The sequence below is a fragment of the Vanellus vanellus genome (genome assembly GCF_965231255.1).
Source record: "Vanellus vanellus genome assembly, contig: HAP1_SCAFFOLD_2346, whole genome shotgun sequence".
Taxonomy (NCBI): domain Eukaryota; kingdom Metazoa; phylum Chordata; class Aves; order Charadriiformes; family Charadriidae; genus Vanellus; species Vanellus vanellus.
The window spans coordinates 1-11,767 of record NW_028126721.1 but is presented as its reverse complement, the minus strand read 5'-3'; the positions used below and the strand labels follow the sequence as shown (position 1 = coordinate 11,767).

Below are 11,767 nucleotides of genomic sequence, written 5' to 3'. Positions count from 1 at the left end.
GAAGGGACCGGGGAGATTGGGAGGCTGAGGGAACTGGGGGGACTGGGGGGTGCAGGGGGGACTGGGGACACTGGGAGCAGTGGGAGGGACAGGGGGAGACTGGGGGGCACAGGGAGGGGCAGGGGGGCAGGGGCACTGGGGAGACTGGAGGGTGCTGGGAGGGACTGGGGGGCATTGGGGGGGGGAACTGGGGGCACTGGGAGAGACTAGAGGGGGCTGGTGGCACCGGGGAGACTGGGGGGCATTGGGGGGGACTGGGGACACTGGGAGGGACTGGAGGGGGGTGGGGGGCATTGGGGGGGGCACTGAGAGGAACTGGGGGGCACTGGGGGACAAGGGGGGGGGGGCACTGGGAAGCCCTGCGCTCGCTATCCCAGCCCCCCCATGTGTCCCCCAGTGCGGTGGGGGGGGCGGGGGAGTGCTGACCCTCCGTGTCCCCCCCCCGTGTCCCCCCCCCGCCCCCCCCTCAGCTCTCCAAGATGTTCTTCCTCTTCCCCGACCCCCACTTCAAGCGCCCGAAGCACAAGTGGCGCGTGGTCAGCGCCCCACTGCTGGCGGAGTACGGCTACGTCCTGCGCCCCGGGGTGAGCCCCCCCGGCCCGACCCCCCCCAGTGGCCCCAACACCCCCCCCAGTGGCCCCAGCACCCCCCCGGCCCAAACATCCCCCCCCGCTGTCCCCAGCGCCCCCCCCAGGCACCAACAACCCCCCCCCAGTGGCCCAAATCCTGCTCCAGTGGCCCCAACAACCCCCCGGGACCCCAATTTCCCCCCCCCCAGTGTCCCCAGTTCCCCCCCCAGTGTCTTCAACTCCCCCTGGTGGCCCCAACACCCCCCTGGGACCCCAGTTCCCCCCCTCAGTGTCCCCAACACCCCCCCAGTGTCCCCAACACCCTCCAATGCCCCCCATCCCCCAGAGTGTCCCCAACACACCCCCCCACCGGGCATCAACACCCCCCCCTCAGTGTCCCCAAACCCCCCCCAGTGTCCCCAACACCTCCCAGTGTCCCCAACCCCCCCCCCCAGGTCCCCAACTCCCCCCACTGTCCCGTCCCACCCCCACCCCCCCCCCCCGGGGCTCCAACCACCCCCTCAGTGTCCCCCCCCCGCCCCCCCCCATTCACAAGCCCCCCGGGGACAGTTGGGGACACTCAGTGTGTGTCCCCCAGTGTCCCCCATTCCTCTCCCACCCCCCCCACCCCCCTCCCAAATTTCCCTGCTGTGGGGACACACCGGGTTCTCCCGGGGGGGGGACACACACACAGGGGACTCCCAGCCCTGGTGTGGTGGGGGGCAGCGGTGGTGTTGTGTGTCCCCCCCCCTTGGTGACAGCGGGGCTGTCCCCGTGTCCCCAGGGACTGGTGTACACGGTGACGGACGTGGCGGAGGTGCACGAGTGGATGGTGAAACATTTTGGGGAGCACCCGCTCTTCGAGGAGGTGCCGCTGGCCCAGCTGGTGAGCGGGGGGGGGGGGAGGGGGTTACTGGGGGGTACTGGGACTTACTGGGAGCTCACTGGACCCCCCCCCCCTCTCCCCAACAGGAGGCCGACCCCATCGTGTCCCGCCTGAGCACCTCCACGGAGGAGGGGCGGAAGGTGCAGCGGGGGGGTCGCCCCGTCTTCCCCGCCGTCTTCCGCCGCCGCCCGGACCCCCCCGCGGGGGGGGACACCTGAGGGGGACACGAGTGGGGACAGGTCTGACGCTCCCCTCCCCTCCCCCCCGGGTGTGTGTGTGGGGGGGTGTGTGTCACTCCGTGTCCCTCCCCCCCCCCTCTTTCCTCGAGCCACCCAATTTTGGAATAAAGCCACCAGCGCGTCCCCAAATATGGTCACCTCCCGCCTGCGGCGTCACCGCAACCCCCCCCCACGCACCCCACGGCGGGGGGGGCATGTCAGGAATTGCCCCCCCTCCCCCGGGGGGTAATTTGGGGGAGAGGGGGGGGCACAGTTCCTGTCTCAGCTTCCCCAGGGCAGAGCGGGGGGGAGGGAACCCCCGGGGGGTGTGGGGGGGGCTGTCCCCTCCCCTCGTGGGGTGGGGGGGGTGGGGAGGGGGTGTGGGGGCCCCCATCCCCCCCCCCCGCGTGGGGGGTTTCCACCGGCGCAGCCCGGCCTTTCCGGTGTCGCAAGCTGGTAATTCCCGAGAATCCTCCCCGCGGGACTGGGGGCACTGGTTGAACTGGGAAGGAAGGGGGGGGGGAGAAGGGGGGAGGGGGGGGCGTGTGTGTGTGTCCGTGTGTCCCCGTCACTGTCCCCTTCCCCCGTGGGGACAGACTTCCCCCCCCCCCCCCGCCATTGTCGACCACTCCCTCCTCCCAGTTTGGGGGTGCTGGCAACCAGTGTGGGACTGGGAGGGGGGGGCTCACGGGCGTGTGTAAAGGGGGGGGCACGCGTGGGGGGTGCACACCTGTGTGTGGGGTGGTGTGCGTGGGGCTGCCCACGCGTGTGCCCACGGGGGTCCCGAGGGGGCGAGTGGGTGCCCAGGTTGGTTGGGGGGGGCGGTCGTGCCCGTGGCTCAGCCCACGCGTGTGCGCGCCCCGCGGGAGAGGAGCCCGCCCCGCCTCTGCTCCCCCACGTGACTGCGCCGCCCCCTCTGATTGGCCCGTGGGGGGATCCCGTATGCAAATCTCCCCGCGGGCGGGGCGGGGTCTGGAGGCAGAAGGAGGCGTGGTTCGGAGGCAGGAGGGGCGGGGTTTGGAGACAGGAGGGGCGGGGTTCGGATGCAGAAAGGGCGGGGTTTGGCCAAGCGGGGCGGGGTTTGAGCCCGCGGGAGGCGTGGCCAGGCGCCGCAGGGGGCGTGGCTCGCCCGGCTCCACGTGGGCCCGTATAAAGGTCGCGGCCGACGCCAGCGGCGCAGTCGAAGCGCGTCCCCGCGGTGGGTCCCCCCCTGGTGTCCCCCTGCCCACCCGTGTCCCCAGAGCCACCCACTGCGTCCCCACCATGCCGCAGAGCCTGCGCCTGCCCGCCCGGGTGGCCCTGCTCTCCCGCTGCCTCCCTGAGCTGGGGCTCCCCCAGCGTCCCCCGGTGCCCCCCGCCGCCAGCCGGGGTCCCCGGGGTCTGGCCGAGATGCCGGGGCCCAGTCCCGCCGCCTTCCTCTACGACCTCCTCTGCCGCGGGGGACTGCGGAGGCTCCACGAGCTGCAGGTAACGGAGCTGTGGGTCCACCTGATGCATCCGTTGTCCCCCTGTCCCCCGGGGTGAAGGGGATGAGGGACCCCCATCTCACTCCACTGGGGCTTGGAGGGGACTTGGGGACCTTGTTCCCACCACCATGGGGCGTGGAGGGGACAGTGGGATCCTGGTCTGACCGCCCCAGGGCTTGGAAGGGACAGCAGGACTCCAGTCCCACCAGCCTGGGGCTCGGAGAGGACAAGGGGGACCCCGGTCCCACTGCTGTGGGGTTTGGAGGGCAGGGGGTGACCCTGCTCCCACCACCCCGGGGCGTGGAGGGGACAAGGAGGACCCCCGGTCCCACTGCTGTGGGGCTCGGAGGGGACAGCGGGATCCTGTTCCCACTGCCCTGGGGCACGGAGGAGATGGGGGAGGGGGGGACCCTGGTGCCACCACCTTGGGGCTTGGGGGGGACAAGGGGAGCCCGATCTCAGTCCCCGGGGCTCGGAGAGGACAGTGGGGACCCAGATCCCACCGCCGTGGGGCTTGGAGGGGACAAGGGGGACACTGATCTCAACCCTTGGGCTCAGAGGGGACGAGAGGACCCCGATCCTGCCACCCCAGGGCTTGGAGGGGATGGGGGGCACCCTGATTTCAGTCCCTGGGGGTTGGCGGGGACGGGGACGGGGACAGGGACGGGGACGAGCCCTGGGCTCTCACGGAGCCGCGGCTGCTAATGGTTAACCCCTCACCGGGCGCACTGTGCCCCGACCGGGGTGGGCACCCAGGACGGGGTCCCGGGGTCACCCACGGGTGGGCACAGCGGGACCGGCACCACCGGGACCACCACCTCCCCGTGCCACGGCGGGTCCCCTCCTGCCCGGCGTCTCCTCGAGGCTCCGTGTCCCTTCGCTGGGGACACCCCGGTGCCACGTCCCTCCCGTCCCCCGCTGTCCCCGCAGGTGGAGGGCCGTGCCCGCTACGGGCCGGTGTGGAAGGCGAGTTTCGGGCCCATCCTGACGGTGCATGTGGCGGAGGCCGGGCTGATCGAGCAAGTGCTGCGGCAGGAGGGCCACTTCCCCGTCCGCTCCCACCTCTCCTCCTGGAAGGACTACCGCCTCTGCCGCGGGCACGCCTGCGGGCTGCTCACCGCGTGAGTGGGGCTGGGGGCTTGGCCTGGGGGCTGGGGGCTGGGCACGGGGGGCTGGGGGCTTGGTGTGGGGTCTGGGGGCTTGGCCTGGGGTCTGGGGGCTTGGCTTGGGGTCTAGGGGCTTGGCATGGGGGTCTGGGGGCTTGGTGTGGGGGCTGGGGGCTGGGCACAGGGGTCTGGGGGTCTTAGTCTGGGGTCTGGGGGTCTTGGTCTGGGGGCTGGGCACGGGGGTCTGGGGGCTTGGCTTGGGGTCTGGGGGCTTGGTGTGGGGGCTGGGGTCTTGGCGTGGGGTCTGGGGGCTGGGCATGGGGGTCTGGGGGCTTGGCGTGGGGTCTGGGGGCTGGGCACGGGGGTCTGGGGGCTTGGCTTGGGGTCTGGGGGCTGGACACGGGGGTCTAGGGGCTTGGCCTGGGGGTCTGGGGGCTGGACACGGGGGTCTGGGGGTCTTAGTCTGGGGTCTGGGGGCTTGGTGTGGGGTCTGGGGGCTGGGCACGGGGGTCTGGGGGCTTGGTGTGGGGTTTGGGGGCTTGGTGTGGGGTCTAGGGGCTGGGCCTGGGGTCTGGGGGTCTTAGTCTGGGGTCTGGGGGCTTGGTGTGGGGTCTGGGGGGCTGGGCCTGGGGTCTAGGGTCGGGACACAGGGGGCTGGGGGCTTGGTGTGGGGGCAGGGGGTCTTGGTGTGGGGGTCTGGGGTCTGGGCACGGGTCTGGGGGCTGCTTGTGGGTCCTGGGGGCACTGCCTGGGGTCTGGGGGCTGTGCAGGGGGGGTCAGGGGGGCTGTCTGGGGGGGTCTGGGGGGGGTCTGGGGCTGCACATGGGGCTGGGGGGCTGCATGGGGGGCTGGGGGGGGTCTGGGGCTGCACTTGGGGCTGGGGGGCTGCATGGGGGTCGGGAGGTTGGGATGGGGGTCTGGGGGGGGGGTCGGGGGGCTCCACACAAGGGGGGTCGGGGCTCTGCCTGGGGGTTGGGGGGCTGCACAAATGTGGGGCGGGGGGGGGCTGCCCGCGGCGCTATGGGGCCGGGACTCCCGCGGGGGGATTAGGGGTGGTCGCGGCCGCCCCGTGGGGTGTGTGTGCCCCGAGGGGTTCCCGCCCCCCCCCGTCCCCCCCCCGCGCCCGTTCGGGAAGGGCCCCGTCGAGTCGGGGGTGACTCAGGCGTGATTCAGGGCCCCCCCCACCCCCCCACCCCCACCCCACCGCTGCCCCCCCCCCCCCCCCCAGCCACTCCCCGCCCCCCCCCGGGCTCTGCCCCACAGCTCCGTGCTCAGCCCACCCCCCCCCCATGGGCACCCCCAGACCCCCCCGCGCAGCCCCCCCCCCCAAAGAGCTCCTCGACCCCTCGTGCCCCCCCCGACCCCATGTGCAGCCCCCAAGTCCCCCCCCCGATGCCATGTGCCCCCCCCCCCGACCCCCATGTGCCCCCCCCCAAACCCCGTGTGCCCCCCCCGAACCCCCATGGGCACCCCCAGACCCCCCCGCGCAGCCCCTCCCCCCCCCCCCAGCCCCCCCCCGACCCCTCGTACCCCCCCCGACCCCGTGCTCTGTCCCCTCCCCCCAACGGGGGTCACCGTGTCCGGGGGGGCCCCGTCCCACGTGTCCCCACGTGTCCCCATCCCCCCCCCATGTCCCCACGTGCCACCCGTGTGTCCACTGTGTCCCCCGCGTCCCCGTCCCCACCCGTGTCCCCATGTACCCTCCCGCGTCCCGGTGTGCCACCCACGTCCCCACATGTCCCCCTGTGTCCCCATCCCCCACTCGTGTCCCCATGTGTCCTCCTACATCCTTGCATGCCACCCGTGTCCCCGGTGTCACCCGTGTCCCCATTGTCACCCATGTCCCTGATGTCCCCCGTGACCCCTGTGTCCCCCATGTCCCCCGTGTCCCCCGTGTCCCCTGCATCACCCGTGTCACTTGTGTCCCCTGTGTCACCCGTGTCCCTGGTGTCACCCATGTCCCCAATGTCACCCGTGTCCCCGATGTCACCCATGTCCCTGGCATCATCTGTCCCCCCCGTGTCCCCTGTGTCCCCCATGTCCCCCGTTTCCCTGGTGTCCCCCATGTCCCCTGCATCACCCGTGTCCCCTGCATCCCCCATGTCCCCCATGTCCCCCGTGTCCCCTGTGTCCCCCACGTCCCCCGTTTCCCTGGTGTCCCCCATGTCCCCCGCATCCCCTGTGTCCCCGACGTCACCTGTGTCCCTGCCATCACCTGTCCCCCATGTCCCCCGTGTCCCCCATGTCCCCCGTGTCCCCTGTGTCCCCCGTGTCCCCCATTTCCTTGGCGTCCCCCATGTCCCCCGCATCCCCTGCATCCCCGTGTCCCCCGTGTCACCCATGTCCCCAGCATCACCTGTGTCCCCGACGTCACTCATGTCCCTGGCATCATCTGTCCCCCCCCGTGTCCCCTGTGTCACCCATGTCCCCGATGTCCCCTGTGTCCCTGGCGTCCCCCATGTCCCCCGCATCCCCCGCATCCCCATGTCCCCCGTGTCACCCGTGTCCCCAGCATCACCTGTGTCCCCGACGTCACCCCTGTCCCTGGCATCACCTGTCCCCCCCGCAACCCCCATGTCCCCCGTGTCCCCCGCCGTGTCCCCCGCGTCACCCGCGTCCGCGGCCCCGCAGGGAGGGAGAGGAGTGGCAGCGGCTGCGGCGGCTCTTGGGGCGACTGCTGCTGCGGCCGCGGGCGGCCGAGGGCTACGCGGGGCCGGTGGCCGGCGTGGTGGCCGACCTGCTGCGGCGGCTGCAGCGCCAGCGCGACCGCCACCCCCAGCACCTCGTCCCCGACATCGCCACCGAGTTCTACAAGTTCGGCTTGGAAGGTGGGGGGGGCACGGGGGGCGCTGGGCTTGGGGCACCCCAGGGTGGGCTCCTCGTGTCCCCCAGGGCCGGCCCTGTCCCCATCTCCCCGTGGTTCCATTGTCCTCCAGGGTCTCCTCATGGCCCCGTGACTTTCATGTCCCTCAGGGTCTCCTCATGGCCCCCCAGAGGCTCCTCGTGTCCTCCAGGACCTGCCATGTCCCCATGTCCCCATGGTTCCTTTGTCCTCCAGGGTCTCCTCATGGCCCCGTGACTTTCGTGTCCCTCAGGGTCTCCTCATGTCCCTCCTGGGGTTCCCTGTGTCCTCCGGGACCTGCCATGTCCCCGTGGTTCCATTGTCCTCCAGGGTCTCCTCATGGCCCCGTGACTTTCGTGTCCCTCAGGGTCTCCTCATGGCCCCTCAGGGTCTCCTCGTGTCCCCCCAGAGAATCCCCGTGTCCCCCAAGACCTGCCATGTCCCCATGACTTTCATGTCCCTCAGGGTCTCCTCATGTCCCCCAAGACCTGCCATGTCCCCATGTCCCCATGGTTCCATTGTCCTCCAGGGTCTCCCAATGTCCCCATGACTTTCGTGTCCCTCAGGGTCTCCTCGTGTCCCCCCTGGGCCCCCCGTGTCCTCCAGGACCTGCCATGTCCCCGTGGTTCCTGTATCCTCCAGGGTCTGCCCATGACTTCTGTGTCCCCCAGGGTCCCCCCGTGTCCCCACAGGTCTCCCCATGTCCCCCAGAGTCTCCCATGTCCCCCCAGGCACCCTCTGACCCCAAGAACTCTTGTCTTCCCCCCTATGTTCCCCACGGTGCTCCCCATGTTCCCCAAGGTCCTCTGTGTCCCCGAGGTGCCCCTCGTCCCCACCACATCCCAGCCACGTCCCCGAGGGTTCCCCAAGGTCCTCCGCGTCCCCGAGGTGTCCCTTGTCCCCACCATGTCCCTGAGGACCCCGGTGTCTCCAGGGGCTCTCTCCATGTTCCCTGTGGTGCTCCTCACGTTCCCCAAGGTCCTCCACGTCCCCGAGGTGTCCCTTGTCCCAGCCACGTCCCCGAGGGTTCCCCAAGGTCCTCCCCGTCCCCGGGGCTCCGCTCGTGCCCCGGCTCATCCCCCCCGTCCCCAACAGGCATCTCCTCCGTCCTCTTCGCCTCCCGCCTGGGCTGTCTGGAGCAGGAGGTGCCGCGGGACACGGAGACCTTCATCCGCTCCATCAACACCATGTTCGTCATGACGCTGCTCACCATGGCCATGCCCAAAGCCCTCCACCGCCTCTTCCCCAAGCCCTGGCGGACCTTCTGCGAGGCCTGGGACTACATGTTCGCCTTCGGTGAGGGGACACCGCGGGGACACCGCAGGGACGGCCCACGTCTCTCGGCCACGGTGACGCTCACGGGGCTTCGTCCTCTCCAGCCAAGGGACACATTGACCGGCGCGTGGCCGAGGCGGCCGAGCCGGGGGAAGCGGTGGCCAAGACGTGTCTCACCGACCACCTGACGCGGGAGAAGGTCCCCATGAAGGTCATCTACGGCAACGTCACCGAGCTGCTGCTGGCCGGGGTGGACACGGTGAGGGGAGGGGACGTGGGGTGGTGTCCCCATCTCGGTGGGGTCCCGCTGATGCCACCGCCATCTCTGGCCCGCAGATCTCCAGCACGCTGTCGTGGTGCCTCTACGAGCTGGCACGGCACCCGGGCGTGCAGGCGGCGCTGCACCGGGAGCTGGTGGCCGCGCTGGGCACCGGCTGTGACACTGCGGCCACCGCGCTGGGCAGAGTGCCACTGCTGAGGGCTGTGGTGAAGGAGACCCTGAGGTGGGAACGGGGACACGGGGATGGGGACGAGGATGGGGATGGAGATGGGGATGGAGATGGGGATGGAGATGGGGATGGAGATGGGGATGGAGATGAGGATGGGGATGAAGATGGGGATGGGATGGGGATGAGGACAGGGATGAAGATAGGGATGAAGGTGGGGATGAGGATGGGGACATGGAGGGGATGAAGATGAGGATGAAGATGAGGATGGGATGGGGGCGACGACAGGGACAAGGACAGGGATGGGGATGGGGATGAGGATGGGAATGGTGGTGGGGGACAGGGATGGGGACAAGAACGGAGATGGAGATGGAGACGGGGACGGGGATGGGGACAGGGATGAAGATGGGGACGGGATGGGGACAAGGACAGGACAGTGATGGGGATGAGGACGGGGATGGGAACAGTGGTGGGGATGAAGATGGGGGACAGGGATGGGGCTGGAGGTGGGGCCGAGGACAGGGATGGTGGTGGCCCCGGTGACAGCGCCGTCCCCTCCCAGGCTGTACCCCGTCATCCCCGCCAACGCCCGCGTCGTCCCCGACCGCGACATCCGCGTGGGCGACTACCTGGTGCCGCGCAAGGTGAGCGGCGTCCCCGTCCCCGCGGCGTCCCCGTCCCCACCGCGTCCCCGTCCCCACCGCGTCCCCGCTCACCCCCCCGACGTCACGTCACCCCCTTCCAGACCCTCATCACCCTCTGTCACTACGCCGCCTCCCGTGACGGCCGCCTCTTCCCGGCCCCCGACTCCTTCCGCCCGGAGCGGTGGCTGCGCCGCGACGTCCCCCGTCACCCCTTCGCCTCTCTCCCCTTCGGCGTCGGCAAACGCAGCTGCGTCGGCCGCCGTCTCGCCGAGCTGGAGGTCCACCTGGCGCTGGCAGAGGTGACAGCCCCCACCGCCCCCACCATCGATGTCCCCCTCAGCCCTCCCCGACTGTCCCCTCATCCCCTCTCCGGCTCTCGGTAGATCCTCCTGCGCTTCGAGGTGCGGCCGGAGCCCGGCGGTGGCCGCGTGCGCCCCATGACCCGCACCCTGCTGGTCCCCGAGGCCACCATCAACCTCCAGTTCCTCAGCCGATGAGTGGGGACCGACCAGGGACGACGCAGGTGTGGCGCTGGTGGCCTCAACCCTGGTGGTGTCACCCACACGGGCGGTGGCCACGACCCCGGTGGTGGCCATGACCCCGTGGTGGCCCCAACTCCAGTGGTGTCACTCACTCCCGGTGGTGGTCCTGACCCCGGTGGTGTCACCCACTCTGGTGGTGTCACCCACTCTGGTGGTGGCCACGACCCTGGTGGTGGCCATGACCTCATGGTGGCTCCAACTCTACTGATGTCCCTCACTCCCGGTGGTGGTCCTGACCCCAGTGGTGGCCTCAACCCTGGTGGTGTCACCCACTCTGGTTGGGGCCTTGACCCCATGGTTGGCCCTGATCCCAGTGCTGTCTCCCACCCCGGTGGTGGCCCCTGACCCTGGTGGTGGCCCCAAACTCAGTGATGGCCCTGACCCCAGTGCTGTCTCCCACCCTGGTGGTGGCCCTGACCCCGGTGGTGTCATCCCCTCCGGTGGTGGCCCTGACCCTATGGTGGCCCCTGACCCTATGGTGGCCCCAGCTTTGAGGTGGCCCTGACCCCAGTGGTGGCCTCAAACTCAGTGGTGGCCCTTGACCTTGGTGGTGGCCCCAAACTTGGTGTGACCCTGACCCCAGTGGTGGCCCCTGACCCTATGGTGGTCCCAACTCCAGCGGTGACCCTGACCCCGGTGGTGTCACCCACTCCGGTGGTGGCCCCAAACTCAGTTGGTGGCCCCAAAGTTGGTGGTGGCCCCAACCCCGGTGGTGGCCCTGACCCCAGTGGTGTCATCTGCTCTGGTGGTGGCCCTGACCCCGGTGGTGTCCCCCCCCCGCGGTGTCCCCCCCCAACAGGCGCTATTTATGGCTCCGCCGCGTTATTTAAAGGTTTATTTATTACCTAATAAAGAGGTTTTTGGTGTTTTTTTCCCCCCCTCCCCCTCCCCAATGGCTTTTTGGGGTGACTCAGTGCCCCCCCCCCGGGGTGTGCCATGGGGGGGGGTGGGGGGTGGGGGGGGGACCTGCCCCGACGTGCCGCGGCGCCCACGGGTGACGTGGCTCCGGCGCGGCGCAGGGCGGGGGCACCCCTCCCCCCCCACGCGGGGGGGGACAGACAGACAGACAGACACACAGCGGTGGGGGGGGGGGATGGGGGGGGGGTGCCCTGAGTGGGGTCCCAGTGCCAAAGGGGGTCCCTGTGCCCCTCCCCCCCCTCCCGTGGCATTGTCACCCCCCCCCCGACACTGCTGTCCCCCCCCATGACATTGTCACCCCCCCGTGACCCTGATGTCACCCCCCGTGGCTGTGACACCCCCCCGTGACACTGCTGTCGTCCCCCCCCCCCCCGTGGCACTGTCACCCCCCCGTGACACTGCTGTCCCCCCCCATGACGGGGGGGAGCCGTGTGTGTGCCCCCCCCCCCCCCCGTGGGTCCCACCGCCCCCCCCGTGGGTCCGTGTCCCCCCCCCGTGGGTCCCTCCCCCGCCCCCCCCCCCCCCGTGGGGCCGTTTCAGCACCACGGACAGAGCCCGGAGGGGGCGGGGGGGGGGGCGCGGGTTCCCCCCCCCATCCCCGTGTTCCGCGTGGGCGCTGCCCCCCCCCCCCGTGTCCCCTCCCCCCTCCTCATGTCCCCCCCCCCACGACACGGGGGGGCACCCACGCAGCGTGTCCCTGCCCCCCCCCCCCCCCCGCGTATCCCCCTCCCCTTCCACCTCCCCCCCCCATCCCCAAATCCCCCCCCCCCCCCCCCCCGTGGAACCGCCCCCCCCCCCCACGGTGTCCCCCCTCCGGGGGCCGCGGGTTCGAGTCCCGCCGCCACCTCTTCCCCC

General features: G+C 71.1%; 2 protein-coding genes across 2 annotated transcripts; both read left to right on the top strand.

Moving 5' to 3' along the window:
- Nucleotides 1-470: 470 nt before the first annotated feature.
- Nucleotides 471-1,817, top strand: LOC309685810 (tRNA (guanine-N(7)-)-methyltransferase-like; the record flags this gene model as incomplete). Its single annotated transcript, XM_082501523.1, has 3 exons — nt 471-584; nt 1,354-1,455; nt 1,542-1,817. Coding segments are annotated over 3 exons (348 nt in total), but the record flags the coding sequence as incomplete, so codon positions are not given.
- A 1,119-nt stretch (nt 1,818-2,936) lies between these two features.
- CYP27B1 (cytochrome P450 family 27 subfamily B member 1) lies at nt 2,937-10,764 on the top strand (the record flags this gene model as incomplete). Its single annotated transcript, XM_082501522.1, has 9 exons — nt 2,937-3,140; nt 4,070-4,260; nt 6,877-7,073; nt 8,183-8,383; nt 8,467-8,621; nt 8,699-8,865; nt 9,371-9,452; nt 9,554-9,751; nt 9,836-10,764. The coding sequence occupies 9 exons, from the start codon at nt 2,937-2,939 to the stop codon at nt 9,947-9,949; spliced, it is 1,509 nt and encodes a 502-aa protein (XP_082357648.1). The 3' UTR covers nt 9,950-10,764.
- Between the last annotated feature and the right edge of the window lie 1,003 nt (nt 10,765-11,767).